This window comes from Cheilinus undulatus, linkage group 12 (genome assembly GCF_018320785.1).
Source record: "Cheilinus undulatus linkage group 12, ASM1832078v1, whole genome shotgun sequence".
Classification (NCBI taxonomy): domain Eukaryota; kingdom Metazoa; phylum Chordata; class Actinopteri; order Labriformes; family Labridae; genus Cheilinus; species Cheilinus undulatus.
In genome coordinates this window covers 22,999,404-23,018,267 of record NC_054876.1, presented here as the reverse complement: position 1 = coordinate 23,018,267, position 18,864 = coordinate 22,999,404, and the positions used below count along the sequence as shown (strand labels likewise).

The 18,864-nt window shown below is 38.8% G+C and overlaps 1 protein-coding gene across 1 annotated transcript; it reads left to right on the top strand.

The window, feature by feature from the left end:
• The first annotated feature begins 13,453 nt into the window (after window positions 1-13,453).
• On the top strand, window positions 13,454-17,055 carry LOC121519081 (beta-crystallin A1-like). The gene is made up of 5 exons (XM_041801868.1): window positions 13,454-13,492; window positions 13,606-13,724; window positions 16,431-16,572; window positions 16,658-16,800; window positions 16,908-17,055. Exons 1-5 carry the CDS (start codon window positions 13,454-13,456, stop codon window positions 17,053-17,055), a joined length of 591 nt encoding a protein of 196 aa, XP_041657802.1.
• The last annotated feature ends 1,809 nt before the right edge of the window (window positions 17,056-18,864 follow it).

Below are 18,864 nucleotides of genomic sequence, written 5' to 3'. Positions count from 1 at the left end.
TCTCCGCTCCTCCTCCTCCCCCTCTCTCACCCAGGGCACTAAGATACTAAACAGTTGCCTCCCTCTCCTCCCTCCCTCCCGTCCTCACCGAAAGATGCACAGTTGCTGTCTGTTATCCGGTGCTTTATTCAAATCCGCTCCGTCTTTATGAGCCTGCAGTCTGTCTCCGCAGATGAGGCTGCATGCAAACGGCCCGGGCTACCGTTGGCTGAGCGCGAGATGCGCAGAGTGGTCTCGTTTAGGGTTCTTCTCTGCGCAGCTGCGAGCACAGGCGTAATTGCTGTCAAGTGAAGCTAGAAGTCTGTGGGAAATAATCTGCTGGGTTTGAAATTGGGAAAGGCGGCAGATGGCCGTCGCTGTCAAAGAGGGGGGAGTGTCTGAACGGCGGGCAGACGCAAACGCCCCCCAGCAGCTAACGGCGAGCGCGCGCAGAAATATATGACAGAGGCGCGAATAGCCTGCTTCAAAATAACCTAGCACAGACAAAATACAGTGTTTTCAACAAAGAAAACAAAACGTGAGGCGCTTATTTTCTACTGAAGGAAAAACTCATAGCTATTTCTATGAATTAAAGACAGAAAACTCAAAATAGTGAAAAGTCCATCAGTTTCTAGGACTAACATTTCATTCAAACGTCCTTCTCACTGGGAGTCAGATGAGAATGCAAAATAGTTCAGATTAGTCAGCTGTAGCAGGGGTTCCCTGTGATAACTGTTAAACACTGGTTTAAATGGGCTCTGTGTATCTGGGGTTGAGGGTGCTGCATCCCATATTATTCACAAGGCCCTGACCAAGGCCGTCCATAAGGGGGGACAAAGGGGAGAGCTTTTTGGGGGCTTACCAAATGGGGGGGTCAGCAAAAGTCATGATCAACTGTAAAGTTAGGCAGCAATAACCATATTTTATTTTTAACCTGAATAAGAATCATCATCAGAGCAACCAGAATTAATTCATTAATGCTGTTGTACAATATAGGCTTTTTCAAGATTTAAGCCGCTTTTCGTAAAGCAAAATTACCTCTTCTTAGGTTACAATAATACAGAAGAGGTGATCAAATGGAGCAGAAGAGGAAAAGAGACGAGAGCTGTTATGTCTCTTCTGTTAACAGAGTATTTAACACAACAGAGAATCGTGACTGTCTCCACAAAATGCCTTATGCCTGATATAGACGAACATGTGAAACTATACCTCATTATTGGATTTAACAACAAAGAGATTCTTTTTCTCTTTAGCACATAAACACAGTGTCTAAGATCCGCTGTTTGTAATAGCAAGTTTCAACTTTTTTCTCATCATTTCAACTTCAATCTTGATTTGCCCAAAATTATTTTTTCCTTTGAAGGTGTCCCTAATCCTCCTCCGTACAATAACAAAAAGGATCAGCATATTAAACCACACCATTTGGAAAGTAATGGATTCAGGATTCCTGAAAAATGAAGTAGGAGAAACAGAAAATGACTGGAGAAATTTTTAAATAATTGTGAAATGATGCAAAAAAATGGGCAACAAGTAGTAAAATGTGCTAAAAGTGGTAAAATTAAAAAGTGGCGAAACTTGGTTTAGAGTTGCAAAAAAGTTGTGAAAATGGGTTAGAACAGTATTAAGTATGGTAGATTGGTTAGAAGTTACAATTAAGAAGCAAAAAGTGGCTAAAATTGGCGAAAATGTCAAAAATGAAAAAAAAAATTAAATGTTGCTAATTAGTTAAAAGTGGCAAAAAAAGTGGCTTAAATGAGTTAGAAGTGGCAAAAAATGGGGGAAAGGATTTATAGTGGCAGGAAGAGGCAAAAATAGGTCATAAGTGGCATTCAGTGACAACACTGTTGATTAAAAGTGGCTGAAAATGGGGGGAAGAGTGGTGAAAATGTGTTAAAAGTGGCACATTTCAAATATTTCAACATCAGACACACAGACAGCTTGACATACCTCTCAGCTCCTAAATGAAGTAACTGTAGCTGGGATGCTAACACCAATGCTAATGGTCCAATACACATATATTGACATCATAAATAAACCACAACTAGGGAGGACTGATTCACTGGGTTTTCAGGGTGCCAGCCAATTCTGTGGGTAGGCCTGGCCCTGACAAGCAACCAGCAAAAAAACAAATGATACCATCTTTTATCCATCATCAGCACTTTTTTTCTGTTTCAGACTCAAGAACACGAGTTCTCTTTTTAATACTGGAGACTGAAAAGCTCGATAAACCAGAAGAAAGTGATGACCAGGGGCGATTTTGGAAACCTGACAAACAAGAAACAGTTTCATATATCCATAGCATGGACATATTTCACATTAATTTGTGAAAGTTCCTATATAAAGAGTTTGGGAAAAGTAGGACTTTTAAAAGAAAAATAGAAGGTGATTGGATGGATATTCTGTCTACCATATTAATGATGGGCCAATAAGAGGAAGAAGACAAAATGAGGTTGTAGACATCTGCACCTCCAGTACTAACTTGAGCTGTACAGACTAGAACTGCTGTAGTTTATGGGAGACAGGACTGATTGGTGGAAGCTCTGCTTCCACTGCTCCAGTCTTCACCAGAGTATCCAAGGCAAACATCTAAACCACAAAGTTATTGGCTAACTTTGTAATCTCATGATCTACCAGTAACATGTATAAACCACATTACGGTCAAACTTTAATGTAGCCACTCAATGACCAGCACAGAAATCAAACATCACATCACCCAATATGTTTGTGTCTTGTGATTGTGACAGTACTGTGGATAATCACAACATAGGCGAGTCAGGACAAAAATGATGCCAGGAACTCTACACCCTGACTCAGACCACCTAGGTTTCTACACTTGTAGCTGCCCGGGCTGTGAAACAGACTGAGGAGACAGGAAGCAGCTGATGGTTCATTGGCTTGCCTCCAGTAATGGCCAAGGCAGTCACAGCAGCAGACCGAGGTACAGGTTAAGCCCTGACTTCTAAGATGAATATGGTCAAAGGCACAACAGACAGCAACAAGAGACAGTCGCCGCCCTGTTGTAACCTGGACTGAAACATCTACTGATGGTGCCACACTTACCACGATGCAGCTTTAACCTCACCAGCAACTTCTGCACATTTTTTTTAAAGTAATAAAAATGTGTTTAAGTTTATTATACAACAGAGAACTCTTAATTTTATGTACACAGTAATGTTATTTACTGAAATTTGTCCTTTTAGTCAAATTTGAAAGTTATGAAACTCAAACTTGGGATTTATCTTTAAGCCCCTGATATGAATGTCTGATTAAAGCAAAAAGTTAGGGCAAGGGGTGAACTGAGAATAAGCCATAGGGTCTTTGGAGACCAGTTACTGTTCTTAGTTTGCTTTTAAAGATTTTTCTGTGCTATTCCTATCCTTGAAGGGACACTGAAGAGACTGTGGAGAGCGATATTGGAACAAATGTGAAATGTCAAGGGTTGGACTTGAATCAAAGATCCCTACAAGAACTAAAGGCTTTTGTCGGCCAAGGAGACATGTGGACTGTATGAATGCCCAGAGTTTTCTTACTCGGGCGGTCTATTTGTGGCAATGTTTGAATGAAGCATTTGTCTGTCTCTGCTACCATTTTCTATCCAACTACTGATCTCAAATATCCTATAGATGTTATATTCATGTGACTTAGAGAAAATAGAGTTAATTACTGCACCTTTTAATCATTTAAGCCATTAGTATGCTATGGTCTGCCCATACACAATGTGCTCCTTCTCTGTGCAAGTCTACCTAAAAAAATGTGCAGTCCATGACTAACCATGAACTCTGACATGCTTACAGTGATGCTGAACTGATCAAATAATATTTCAAATATGCCTACAGATGTTTAGCGTTTCATCTTATAAATTTAAGCAAGTTTAAATAATTGTTTGATGGTGTCTAACTGCACCCTCTTTGCTAAAAATAAGTAATTAAGATAACAAATGTTCTCGCACAGCTTATCGTATGCAACTGAATTAGTTTTACACAGGGACAGGTTTTAAGTCTAGAGCTGCTGCTGCAAGTTCGGCTTCTTCTCAATTCTATTGTCCAGCAACATTAATCAAGTTTCAATTTCATTAATGATTTAAGCTTTGCACATTAGTGAATACAAGAAAAGAAATTAAATGTGTTAAAGTCCTAACTGTAACGAGATCCCACGCATGGCTAACTTGGTTTGTACATAAGATGTTCAAAACCTTCATCAGAGGGTGCAAACTGCCCTTATTAGTCTGATTTTTCCTCAGGAACTACCTCAGTCTCGTAGCTGAACCTCCATAGCAACATGATTTACTAGTTATTAGTCAATTTGGAGATACGATACATAACCAAACCTTTCTGATGTTATCTGTGTTCACTCTAAACATGTTTGAACCTGTAACCTGCAGTTAAATCTGTGGCTGTAAAGACAGATCTCTAAAATCAATAAAAATTGATATCTAAAAGTGTCAGCAACAAATTTGATAACTGATTTGTTGTCATGCAATTATGTGAGGAAGTGAGGAAGGAAGGAGGGAAATAAAGCACATCTGTGTGATTTATAGAGAGGAAGATGAGAGAAATTTAATTTGATGCACTCATTTAACTTTAGAGGTAAAAAAAATGCTTTCAAATCACATCTATCCTGTACATGTTGTACAGGATGGACCAACAGATCCACAGGCCAGATTTGAACCAGGCCATCTTGATGAACACAGACCGGCATTAAAGGCCCTTAGCCCAGTTAAAATCTAACCAGCTAACCAGGGGCTGATCAACCAATGTCAATTTTCATTATTAGCCAACAAATGAACTTAGCGAGCTCATACACAGTTTATTCTTACACTGAAAGTTATATAAGAACATGGCATGTTTAAATGGAAAAGCCGATAACATAGCTAGCACAAGCTAACTGCGGATGTTTAGCACCCACCTGTCCAATAGAAAGCAACCCAACTCCAGGTTGCCTCTCGAGGCCGCTCTCCAGCCGGAGACTCCCAAAATCCGTATTTCTCTTTCCCTGAAGCGGCTCCTCATGTGCCAACAAGCCGGTGAAAGCCAACTCAAATTTCTTCCTTGTTTCTGAACCAGGTTTGAGCTGCTTGGCGTTTTTGCCTCATTATGCACTCCTAGACGGATCCTGCATGGCTGCTGGACTGAAAAGGATGACACTTCTACTTATCCTGATTGTACTGGAACACTCCGTGTTGGCAATATTAAAAATATACACCGCCACCCACCGTACTCTACGTGAAACACAGCCAGGCTGTAACCTGGCATGCCAGATGGATGTGTTTCACACATCCATCTGGCAAACCACTCATACACTGTGTTTGGGAAAGGGCAGAGCTTTTAAAAAAAAAACTCAGAGGGTGAGTGGATGAACCTTCTGTCTGTCACATCTTTACGGGCCAATCAGAGCAACAAAACATGTGATGTAGCCGCTACCGAGCTGTGCCCCTACCAAAGGACTTAACTCCATAGAGAGCTGCATAATGACATGTCAGTACATGACTTTTGTTTTTGAAAAGAAAACAACTCCCTGCTGTTCTTTGTTCTTCTTTTGACAAAGAATTGTCAGCAAGTTCCAATAAAACTGGCACTCTAGCAGCATCCACGCTAATGTTTTCCACCATACTCGCACCAGCCTCTTGTTGCCGCTTGCTTACAGCGCGACTCTGCTGTGCCTGAAAGTACTGCCTCTTGACACTGATTGGTCCTGTCACTCTTTAACCGGGCCCAAACGGTTCAGACGGGAGCTCTGCTAGGTGGATTCACCAGTGAGAAACAAGGAAACAGGCGAATCCATCTGCCTTGCAAGGTTAGCCGGGCTGGCCGTGCCGTCACTCTCCGCTTTTCTTTTTAATTTTTTTTTTTTAAGATTTATTTTTGGGCCTTTTCATAGCTTTGTTTGATAGAGGAAGGAAAGAGGAAGGATAGGGTCGGAAACAGGGAAGAGAGTGGGGAGAGGCATGCTGCAGTGGGCCACAGGCCGTATACATGGGTAGCGCCCCAAACCACTCGACCATCTGCGCACCCTTTGTTTTAATTTTTCAGATAAAATTTAAAATGCTAATTGAATAATTGGATATTAATTTTTTGTTTTTGAGTCAAAAGATGTGCAAATATTTTGAAAGTTTAAAAGCAATTCTGTTATTGTCATTTAATTTCCAAATTAGACTTTTTATTTAAATTCTGAGCACTAAATAACAGAGCATCTTCTGAAAAGATAAAAAGTACTTTCCTTTTTCAATTGAATTTGTTAATAAATTTGCATGTTTGAATATGATAACTGAAACGAAAATTGAATAACTGAATTTTTATTTTATGTCTGAGTCAAAAAATGCATCCATTATTGGAAAAATAAAATGCATTCTGTTACTGTATTTTTGAATTCCAAATAAGACTTTTGGATGAATTTTGATTACTACACACTTCCATGAAAAAGTGGGATTTTATATTCAATGTTTAGAAAAAAGGGAGATAAACTGTGAAAACCTGTAGTGACTAATGTAAACTTCACATTACTCAGAGGAGATCTCAGTCAAGCACCTGCAGAATCACAGAGAAGACAAGAGCACTTAACCTTTGCAGCAGAAATATATACTGTATAGTTAAAGAAACTGTTAAAGGCAAAGAGTTTCCTGACTAATCAAAATTATATATGGAGAAGTCATGTCCATGTGCAGAGGAGAATCAAGAAATAAGAGGGTGTTTGTTCTTTTTCATGTTGGTGAAGGTGGCCATGGAGGGCATAAGGGTGCAGTGGTCATTGTTACTTTTCATAATAGGAGAGAGAAACTCCAGGTTTTCATGAAAATGGTGCACCCTAGAGGCAGTCTGCATCTATTACAACACCAGCTTCTAATACTGGTTTGTGAAGACTTCAACTGTAGCATCAGCAACACATAGAGAATAATGGTCTCTATATTTTTGGTGTACTTTTGGTGAAATTTTCTTACCCTTCAAAGTGTTGGTACAGAGTCCAGTTGTAGAAGTTTTTTTTTTTTTTTTTTTTTTTTTTTAGTTAAAAGAAAGAAATGAAACTAAAAACAATATTGAGAGGGATGAGGGCAGATTGATAAATCAGGGCTCTATGGTGTTTACAGTTTGGATTATTTCCTAGCTTAAAAAAGGGTTCAAGTGCACTAAGGCTGGAGTAGAGTTGTTGATATCAGGGAGCGGATAATTAGCAACATGGCTCCAAATCCAGCAAGATGGAGGAAACAGAGCCCAAGACAGGCAGTACAGGAAGAAGAGGCAGCTCTTTTAGGCATGCTGTGATCGTAGGCAATGTCCAGATAGGCCAGGGGGGGATCCTAGCAAAATCATCAGGGTCCTAAAGATAGAAGGAAACTGGTGGTAGAGCAGGTACGGAGACAGGAGGAAGTAGTTAGGTGTACTAAGGCTGTGGCTCTAAGCAGGGACAGTGGATGAACTGGGAGGGTGCAGAGAAGAGGAAGCTGAGGGGCCCCTGGAGCATGGAAAGTAGTTGGGGCCTAAATCCTAAAATGCTGGGTTAGAAGGGGTCCCATCATGCCCATTGTGCTCAGGGACAGCATCTTTGAGGCACATTTTGACATTGTGTAAGATCAGTTTGTCACCAGGTAGATATATATGATGGCATAATAGGGTTTTGAAGAGTTTAGCAGCAGGGAATTGAAAACAGAAGGTGACCGGTTAATGCAGGATGTAATCAGAGACAGAGGACAGTTTGTCTGTGAGGGAGATTAATCTATGGGTATAGGTTTTTATAGGCCCAGGGCTGCTAAGGTGAGATGAAGGTAAATCTGGGAGGAAAACTTGTCCCACAAGAGCTAGTTTCTACTAGTTTGAGGCCTGACATAGTGCTACACAGAAGATTTACCTGAGTACATTTGTACTCAAATCGAATAAAATTTTACCCCCAAAAAATGTATATATATACATAATATTTAAACTCAGTCTATTAGGAGTAAAATTCACTCTGCTTGTATAGTAATATTTTCAGGGTTTTTCTCTAAAGAGTGTTTTTATTTGACTCTAAATTATGATTTGTACTCCATAATGAACATAATAAAAACAACTCCACCACCATTGTACTCAATACAGAATAATACAGAGCAGAGTTTACTCACTACAGAGGTGTTTTCTCCAAATGGGTAATGCTTCATGCAGAGCTGTAGCTCACTCTAAATAGCTTAATGTTCCTCTTCATATAAAGCTATACATTTCAATCTAAATAGATAATTCTGTTGCCTTTCATCCTATAAATAGAGGGGAGAAACATGTTTTGTGCCTATATATACCTGGATATTAGACTTGATAGTCTAATATTTGAGATAAGACAAGATAAGATATGACTTTAGTGTCCTATTGCTTGAAAATTTGTCTTGCAAGGACCCAGGAGAGGAGGTAGTGAGGTTAGGAGTTTATTTGACAACAACAGTAGTGCAGACAATGTTGAGAGTGTAGTGTACTGGTAGTGAGATGGAGACACTGCAAGAAAAGAGGACAAAATGGAGTTAGAGAAGGCAAAAAAATCACAAGGTTCAAGGTTGAAGAGAAGCCAGGTTACCTGATTAGAAGCTGTAGTACACTGGTGTCTGAAAGTTTAACACCAGTAGATCTTGTTTGCCGAGGATTAGCTTCAGCTTGGACACATAACAACCTGCAGCCGTGACTGTCTGTTATGGCAGGTGAATTGAAACTTAGGTGGGTGTGGTTAAATTTTTACTCCTGCAGAATTTCATCTGGTTTTACTCCAACTCTGGCGGTAGTTGGTAATAAATGCATTAAAAAAGGGTAATTTTGTTGTAAAATATTTGTTACTCTGGAAAAATTACTCCCAAGATTTTCCTGTGTATGGTCAGCCAGTGATCTTATAATTTATTTCATAGAGCTGATGGTTCCATGGGAGGTTTCTGAGGAGAAGGAAAAAGCTTAGATTAACAGATTTAGGAGCCAGGGTGGAAAGTGTTGGGGTTTAGATTTTGGTTTATTATTAATGTATTAATAATAATTATTACTATTATTAACATGAGTAAAAAAAAAAAATCAATCAAGATGAATAATTACCAGTCACCACCCTGAACCAAGGGACCAACAAACAAAAGGGTGAGTAGGTGAAGGCACTGTAAAGATAAATGTAGATGCAGCAACACATAAGCAGACAATAAGACAACAAATGAATGGATCACAACGTGTGATTAGACTCTGATGTCCATCAAGGTTCAGGAATGAGCAGAGGTCAGTCCATTAATGCTCCTTCCACAGTTCCAGCAAGTTAAAAGTCTTGTGGCATCACGATTCGGCTTCAGAATGAGAGCATTACTTAGAGAGTTGGGAGTGCAGGGACAGTATTTGTGAATGACAATTAAAGAGATGTCAGATAAAGCTGTCCAGTTAGGGCACCTCACCCTATTGCTAAGCCATCGACTTGCCTTTATGTAGCTGTAATTATGAGAGGTGCTGAGGTAGGTAGTGTCAGCATTGTCACTACCTGGAGCTTGTATGTACAAAGCCTGGGTCTGTTGAAGCTGGCGTGACTTTCTGGGTTATGATGGCCATGTGCTAGGGGAGGTAAGATAATAATGTCTCTGTGTTGGCGTGGTGGTGGGAGCTGGCATGAAAGGGGATGGCTCTGGGATGCTGGAGATCATTGCTCAGCCCTCTGGAGGTGTCGTGGGACTAACTGAACAAAATGCCGACGAAGGAAGGTTCCAATCCGTCTGTATGGTATGGTTGACTTGACTAAGTTGTGATAGTAATTGGTTAGGGATATTTTTACTGAGCACTGATCATTCTGTAGGGCACACGTGTCTGGTGTTTATTCAGAATCAAACCTAAAGTGCACAAAAGTTCTTGTATGGTAAAAATTAATCTAAAGATACTTTTCCAAGCACATATTTGCATGCTAAGTGTGGCCTTATTTTTAGAGTTTGAACTATGCGACTGGTTGTGGGGCTCACTATATGTGCTGTGAAACATTATAGTGAGTTTGCGACGTGGATGAGTGAAGGTCAGCGGCTATATGCTCACTGAGGGCTCTTCACATCGGCCTGCTGAGTTTGCTCGTCCTTTTGTCATGTCTGAGCTGCTGCTGCTACCATCAGCAGAAACACACACGCACACACACACAGACATAGGCATGATGCGTCTCTCACTCTGAGCCCAACAAATCCACTTTGATAAAAAAAAAAATGTGCACACAAAAAAGTCTTATTGTGACCCCAGGAATGAAATCTCACCATATGTGTTTCTCTGCCCTGTTGTAGCCACAATCAGGGAATTAGACACACACATACCCACACATGCACACGAACACACACGGATACAGAGAGACAGAGAGTCTGGGCAGACTGCTGACCTCAGTACGCCATTCCTAAATGTTTATTGTTCGGCTAGAGAACAGAGAGGCGTAAATGCTCAGTTATGCACTTAGCAGCTGCTCATGTTTGTTAGTCCACGCCTGCTTACTTTGATGACGTGACAGAGAGGCCTGTCAATGAGTCAAAACACCTTGAAATTTAGTTGTAAATGACAAAACTTCTTTATACTTCAATACAAAAGTGTCTTAGTGTTATAATAATGTATTCCCACCGCTATCTGACAGTGAAGCTGCCAACTGCAGCTCACCAATCAAGGCCAAATCACTGCCAGTCCTGCCAACAACACTTCAATCTGTGCCCCTGCTCCTGCTGACCTTTAGTGTTGATTTACTCACTTGTGAAGATTTTCCATGAATAGCAACAGGTACCTTCATTCACAATTTAAATTCACAAAGAATTACAGCCACAATTTGATCAAATATTTCTAAGCTCTAATTCTGCTTCAGGCAACCCTCCTGCCAACATTAACCTTGATTTGAGCACGTTTCACTGGTTTATTAACAGCCTGGTTTGTTTTCCAGCTCAGTTAATGTCGCTGTTCTTCATGAAACTTGCCCTACAAGTTTCAGGTTGTCATGTGACTATTGTGATGACTTTTTCAGAAGCACAGGGTGGAGAGTGACATTATCAATCTGAATCCTGACAAACATGTCTAATAAATCAATGCTGCACATGTATAAATGAGGGGGGAATCACTCACAGCCTTAGGGTGTTGCAGCCTGTTTGGTGTGTTCACTATCATTGGCCATTATTTAGCACAGTGGATTCCTGTGATTCAAAGTGAACATCACTCTGATTTGTCATTTCAAGGCTTGGAATATGTAAGGGTTAGATTGCAGATCATGATGGATAAAAGAGAAACTTAAATATCCACAGATCAGCCATAATAGCTCTCTCAAACTATATTGATTGCATTTTACTAGTATGTTTTTTTTAAACATGTATACGTAGGACAGATATATACCACTGAAAACATTTGTTTTTCTTTAGCATGTAAGTTAAAGCTGTTGTGACTAACTGCTAGTTTGAGTTGATTTTGGTCCCCTTGTGGACAAAGCTGCATCTCACTCTGCTTTACAGGTTTTTTCCTGCACAGAGGCAGAGCCAGTAGTGTTTAATGTCAAGGGCTCTGTCCAGAGCAATTATATTTCAAGCAATTTTGAATATAAATTTAGATGTAAAACACCAACAAATTTAAAGAACAATAAGGCAAAAATGATGCAATTACACCTGAAAAACACCCTTTAAAGAAAAAATAATTTAAAACATTTTTCTAGCTGCTCTCAAAGTCCTTATAATTATGCAGAACAATACAGGACAAGTGAGATGCATGACACAAGCAGGACTTTGGGGAAAGATGCAAAGGAGGAACAAAGTGCAAGCACGAAAAACAGAATTTGGTAGGAACTAAAAACATACTGTAACATTTTATGTAGAGGGTTTTGAAAGATTATGTCTGTATCTGTGTGTTTGTGTGTGTTTGCGTAGGTGCATGGGTGTGTGTGTGTGGCATGCATGCATGTGCATTTGTGTGCAGGGGGGGCAACAAGCGGGAAATGATTTAAAGATATTGGGAAAAGATAGATGTCTACTGAGTTAATCATCTATTTGTATTTGAGACAATGAATCACTTCTAACCCTGCCTCATAAAAATTCATAAAACCATCTGATGTTTATTATGTAAGTTATGTAAGAAAGTATGGCAGTTGATGAGCCTGAAAGTTTCCAACCTCAACTAAAAAAACGGAAAATCAAAGCAATATGTGGGGTTCAGATATAAATGTATTAAAGAAAATGCAAAAGTGTTAATATTTAATCTAGTATTTGAATTTTTTTATACTGCAGGGGCTAAAACAAGTCCGAATTTTTAGTTTGCCTACAAGAAAGAAATGCACATTATGTATTATTTAATTATTTATTTGCTTTTTGGTTGAATTTTCAATCATGACATGTAGCAGCAACATACTTTTTAGTCAGTTTGAAAGATTCTGAGAAAAACAGCCACCCCTCACGTTGCCTATGGTCTTGTCTCTGTCTTAAAGGTGTATTTAAATGTCTCATTGTGCTGCCTTTACCAGTGAAATCTGTCACTCAGTGTGAATATTGGCTGCTCTTCCTCTGAGTCCTTGGCAGTGGTTTGCTTCAGTGAAAAACTCCTAACATGAGTTTTAAGGTCATTCTTATTTAGTTTAGGTGCATTTTTAGGGTTTTATATTGTGAACGGCAGGATGACTACAAGATTTAATCTCAATGCAATCTTTTTTTTTTTTGCAAGAAATCATGAAATGTGGAATATCTGCTCACATTTAAAGGAACAAAAGTGAATCAAATATTCATTTGATGATTCAGGATGTTGCTTTTATGAAATTTAACAATAAGAACTTTCCTAAATGTTGGAATCCGTTTTGCTGCTTAAAATGTGTCTGACTCTCAGTTTCAAACCTTTTATTTAAACTGATCAGACTGGAGGATAAGCCACTTGTTTTTTCCTCCCAACATATAGATTAAACACAGAGGGGTATGTAATGCAGCGTGCCCTCTTTGTGTTAGCATGAATTACTACGCGTCTGGGAGTTAACCCCTCTGCTGCTCACACAACAAAACAACGGAGTCCAAAGCAAAGTGCTGACATGAGTCCAGGCCGTCCTGCCCCCCGGCCTCAGACAACTGTGGGTATATATATACCCCCACACACGCCGTCCCAGCAGACCGTTCAGTGGAACACTACGACACACCATTCACCTGTTAGGGTAGGTAACAATAAAAAAAAAAAAAAGGTCAAACCTACACTCTCAAATGGAGATGATGTCATGAGCATCCCTATAAAGGAACAATACACTTATTTTTCTCTGTTTCTATTACAACAATTATGAAATCACTGTCAAACAGGACATCAAGACAAATTAAGAAGCATAAGCAGGAAGTTTGAGGTTTACACTTGGAGCTAATGTGGGAAATGTGGGAGTTAGTGCACAGCATTGTGTGCAGTTAGGTTCAGGACGAGTAAAAAGGCAAAATGCCACTAAGAGAGGCAGAGAGAACAATGAAAAGGCCTTCCTTTTTCTGTTCTGGACAAGTGTGACTACGTTGATTTTCTGTTTCCCCACAGGCTCTGTTTAAAAAGAGGACAGGATGGCTCAAACAAACCCTATGCCCATGGGCCCTTGGAAGGTAAGCATCTGGCATACGTGTTACATTATCCACAAGGAGCTGCAAGAAGTCACTATATGAATGATTCTTTTTGGGTTGAACTGCTCCTCGTTATTTTGCTTGTTTTTGTGCAGATCACTGTGTACGATCAGGAGTTCTTCCAGGGCAAACGTATGGAGTTCACCGCTAGCTGTCAGAACATCATCGAGTGTGGGATGGACAACATCCGCTCCCTGAAGGTTGAGTGTGGCGCGTATGTATCCACAGAGCTTTCACTCACTATTGGAAAATGCTGCACTGAAAAATGTAAATACTGAATGTTTGTTTCATTCTGAGAGATGGTTCTGAGATATTTTTCATTTTGTCATAATTAAAATACTGAATAGGATGAATTTCAGGAAAAGTATGGAACAGTCCATTTTTATGTATATATGGTAATTGAGCAGAGTATTCAAAACTACTAGAATATAAAACAATAAAAGAATCTCAGGATGTTTGCTGTCAAAACCGTAAGATCTCATGTGTCAGCATGTGTGCATCCAACAGATGTCTGCCTGACTTGGAGACTACTTTTATTTGTAAACCTAAGAGTAAGAAGCCCACAGATGTAAATCATTTTTAGGTTTAAACCAAATCAAATATGGGAAGATCTTAGGGTGATGATTACTCCTGTGTTGGACCTTATTTCCTTGATGTCTGACTGTGTTGTTGTTATTTTATTTCATGTTTTGATGACCTTCACCATTTGTGTTTTTAACCCTTTATAGGGCACTCACTTTTGAAATTCTTCAAAATTCAAAATTTAAGCCCTAGAATATTATCGGTTGGCATCCCAATACTTTTTACTTTTGTCTCTTATGTATAAGTACCAGTATTATCTTATTATTCCAGCAGAACTACATGAAAAACTAGGTGAATTTTTGCAGTGATAAGGCTCACAATAAAGATTAAACACTGATCTATGCCATCTAAGTTTAAAAAACTGCTATATTGTTGTTAAATTGACTAAAATAACATATTTTTCACTGTTTATACCACTTATTTTCTTTATGATTCCACCAGACAACATAAAAACATCACAAATATCAACGTCTGAATTATATTAAGCAGTGATAAGGCTCACGGCAAGGTTTTGGATTTTTCATTAGTTTTAATTTTTATTCAGTTTTTACCTTTTGTTTTAGATTTCGATTAAGTTTTTATTAGCTTTTCCTGCTGGTTTCTTAGTTTAAATTAGGTTAGATTTAAAAGAAAAAAAAAACACTGTAGTTTTGTTTTTATTAGTTTTAGTGTTAGTTTTAGGTTTTTTTTTAGCAATATGAGACACCTGCCAAGGGCCAGTCCAAAAGGGCTCTTCACTTTTCATTTTATTTATTCATTTTTTATGTTTGTACACAACTCAGACCCAAAATTTTCTATTGTGTGAAGTCTTCTGCAATTAAATCAGGCCACTTTACTCTTTCTGGGCCCGGTTGTTTATGTCAGACAGTGTACTGCTGCCAAAGGCTAAAACTAAGGAGATGTCTCTAATTTTACTTCATTTTAGTTAGTTTTGCCAGGACAGAATTTAGTTTGAGTTAGTTTTAGTTTTTTCTCATAGAGCTCGGTTTTTATTTAGTTTCAGTTAACTAAAATTTGTTATTATTTTATTTTTCCGTTTATTTATCAGGGACAATACATAATCATTGCTGCATTTAATTACAGTGCAACCGATGCAATGTATAAAAGACATCTAGCCATGGCTAATTTGCAGTCCTTACCTTTTAGTTTTGGTAATTTAGTTAGTTTTTTTTTTAAATCAAAATCTTTTTATTTGCTTTTTCCAGGGCATAGTGCATATGTGTTCAGTTGTTACAGACGAGATGTATGAAAAAATTTAGTTAGTTTGAATTAACTATAATAACTTTGGCCCACGGTAGAAATAAAAACTGATATAAACGACGTAAGTATAATAAAACTGTTATAAATTATTACCTATTTATGTTTTATGTATTACCTTTTTATTATTTACATGTTGAAAAATTCTATAAATCAGTAAAATTTACCACTGGATCACTCTTTAATAATTTACAAACCTGTGGCAACATCTAACCACACTTTAGAGTGCTGTTGTCCTACATTATAAGTCACTTGTGAAGAAAATACCATAAGTATAGTTTCTAGATGAGTTGATGTCTTATCATTTATAACCTTGTCTTAACATTTCACACCCCTGCAGCTGGGTTCCTGTGTTGCCTGGTTCCTATTGTTTTTAATGGTACTTATGATGTCAGTGGGATGTCTGCACTCTGATCGATGTGATGTTTTAGTTTGAATGGCATCACATGATGTCTGAGTTATTGATGTCTAATGCTGTTATTATCTTCATCATGTTTTTGGTTAGACTCTGTAAGTGTTTTGGATTCTGCTGATGTTGATGGTGTCATTTGTTCAGTTTTCTACCCATGTTTTTAGAAGTGCTATACAAATAAAGTTATTATCATTATTAAAAAAGCATATGTCCAAATAAGGTCCCACTATTTTTTTCAGCAAAATTTCAGCAATTGCTTGAAATCCTACGCAAATAAAACCTATCATGAAATTTAGCACTACTGTTCAGCTTTATAATGTGTGAGTTCCATCAACTCATTTTGGTAAGTTGTGATTTTAGGAGCCATTTGTTTGGGACCAAAATCAACCTAAAACTGCATATTTTTTAAGTTCTGGAGGAAACAGGAAGTTTGAGCCACTCTGGGCCACTGCTGATTGGTCAGATGTTGTTATGCCCCTTCTGTGACTAACTGGCTGAGAAAATTCTGGTTCTACCGTCACAGAAAGCTGAAGGAAGGCCACGAAGGAAGTGACCATGTATGGTTCCTTTCCCCATAAGGGTTAAGCTCATGGAGCACGACAAACTCCCCTTGGGGAGGTAAATGTTTTATTTCTTTCTGCATCCATTCATTTTCCTTTTTTCTTGCAGTTGGGTAGGCTTTGAACACTCCAGCTTCTGCGGCCAGCAGTTTGTCCTCGAGAAGGGAGACTACCCTCGCATTGAGGCCTACAGTGGCAGCAACTCATACCGCATCGAGAGGCTGATCTCTTTCAGGCCTATCTGCAGTGCCGTAGGTCCACTACATCACACGGATACTTCTTATACTTCATTTTAGGTGGAGCTCTATCTCAATCCTCTTCTTCTCCTTTGCACAGAACCACAAAGAGTCTCGTATGACCATCTTTGAGATGGAAAACATGATGGGGCGTCAGTTTGAACTGAGTGATGACTACCCCTCTCTGCAGGCCATGGGCTGGATTACCAAGGAGGTCGGATCCATGCATGTTCAGAGCGGAGCGTAAGTCCATCATGATGCTTAAGCGATACCTGCCCTCGGTTCAGATACTTAAATCACTGTTAAAGCCATTTTTACTTGTTTATTGAAAAGTGTCTTTGTTTTTGCAGATTTGTGTGCTACCAGTATCCTGGGTACCGTGGCCAGCAGTACATCCTGGAGAGTGACTGCCGTGGAGGAGAGTACAAGTGTTACCGTGAGCTTGGCTCCCACTCCCAGACTCCCCAGATTCAGTCCATCAGGAGGATCCAGCACTAAGAAGGGATAACTTAACCTTCACTTCCTTCTATTCTCCTCCTCCTCTCCATCCTCCTGCACCTCCACCCTCCTCCTCTCCCTCCTCCTCCTTTCCCTAAACCTAGATGTCCCGGCTCCACTGGTCCAGCTAGTTTTAGCAGGATCCCGGGCTGGAATTCAGGTGCTTTCTTGTGTCAGTTGTTCAGAGCACTTTTTTTAAAGAAACACCACAAAAGAAAAGGAAAGATGTAAGAAAGACAGCAACAGGAATGACAGAATTGTGAGAAAAGGCTGAGTCAGTGTGAGAGAGCCCAGGTTGGCTGCAGAGCGGTGAAAACACCTCTGAGTTTTTGTTCTTTTTCATCTCTATCTTTGGTGACTCGTCACCACCATCATCATCATCATCATGGTCATTGTCTGCTACATCAACATGATCACCAGTCCTGCTGTTACTGTGATATCCATGACTGCCGATGTTCAAGACGATGAATAAAGAGAATGAGAAAAGAAACAGAGTCACACTCTGAGTGGCATATATAATCTTGTTTTGTCTTCCAGTCACACTACAGACACCACTGAGAGTAAACAGATCTCTGCCAGAGGAACGTGTTAAGATAATGTTGGAAACAAGTGTCAGTCTGCCTTTCAGTCCCAATAACTGAACACGTTTTTGGTCTCTACATTTAACATCTGAGCAGACATCAAATCAAAAAAGTGCATGAATTCAGGATTTATATGATTACTCAGGAGAGTTCTGTTTCTGACTTGACAGAGTTTACATTTTTTAAAATTCTGTGTTCATTCTCAAGAAGTCATTTTCTCTTCTTGCCTTTACCTGAAATTGTTGCTAGTCTCCAAAAGTATTTTTAAATTTGTTTTTATATAAAAAATGAGTACAATCAAACACAAAAGTTGCAATATCCTTCACTGAAAGTACCAGTACTGATAAAAAAGCAGCTTAAAATCTTAGAAAAACCAATCATCAACATCAAAAATTATGACTACCAATACATAATTATTGTTTCAGATTTAACTAAATGACTGGTCATTTTGTAAGTGGACAAAATTCACACCTTTCGAAATGTTGCATCTGTTTTTCTTTAATCTGAGCCTTTTTGCATTAAATTTTAGAATATTTAAAATGTGATTATTTCAATACACAATCTTGGCCTATAGAGACAATAAAAGCTTAAACTTAAAACCACTTTCTGTAGCCTGTTACAGCTCCAGCTTGTTTAGAGGATAGGATTCTGCCAATATATCAGCTCGCCATATTAGCCATGGTATCATGAATCTGTCGTGGTAGTCATGAGAAAATCTGATATATCTGTTTTTAAGGAATTGTTAAAAACGGCACAACTAGAATCGACCAAATTTAATAAATGGTTTGCTTTAAATAAGCTATCACTTTGTTGTTAAAGGGCTATATCAGACATAAAACTCAATTTGAACAATGTTGAGACTGAAAAAGTTTAGGAAACTTCGAACATGTAAAATGGAAATTATCCAAGTCTGTTTCTACTCTTTACCAAACAAGGGATTTACTAAATAAGAACTGCCTTTATGTACTGCACTGTTCACTTTTAATGCCGTCTATGACATACTGTGCTTAAATATGGAAAATATGTATAAAACTATTTTAGATCCAATCAAATAACTGCATTAAAGAGCTATCTGGATTATAAATAAAGCTGGATACTGTGAGTCCACCAGTCTTTATGATCCATGCTGAAACATATGGACATTGTATTTTCAAGAACACTACAAATTATGTTTCATGTGGTGAATAAGAACATTGTATTTAGATTAAACTAAGGGAGGGGAGTTATA

Coding starts and splice junctions, on each gene's coding strand:
- LOC121519081 (XM_041801868.1), top strand. CDS start 13,454: ATGGCTCAAACAAACCCTATGCCCATGGGCCCTTGGAAG. Junction 13,493..13,605: donor TGCCCATGGGCCCTTGGAAG/GTAAGCATCTGG, acceptor GTTTTTGTGCAG/ATCACTGTGTACGATCAGGA. Junction 13,725..16,430: donor CTGAAGGTTGAGTGTGGCGC/GTATGTATCCAC, acceptor TTTTTCTTGCAG/TTGGGTAGGCTTTGAACACT.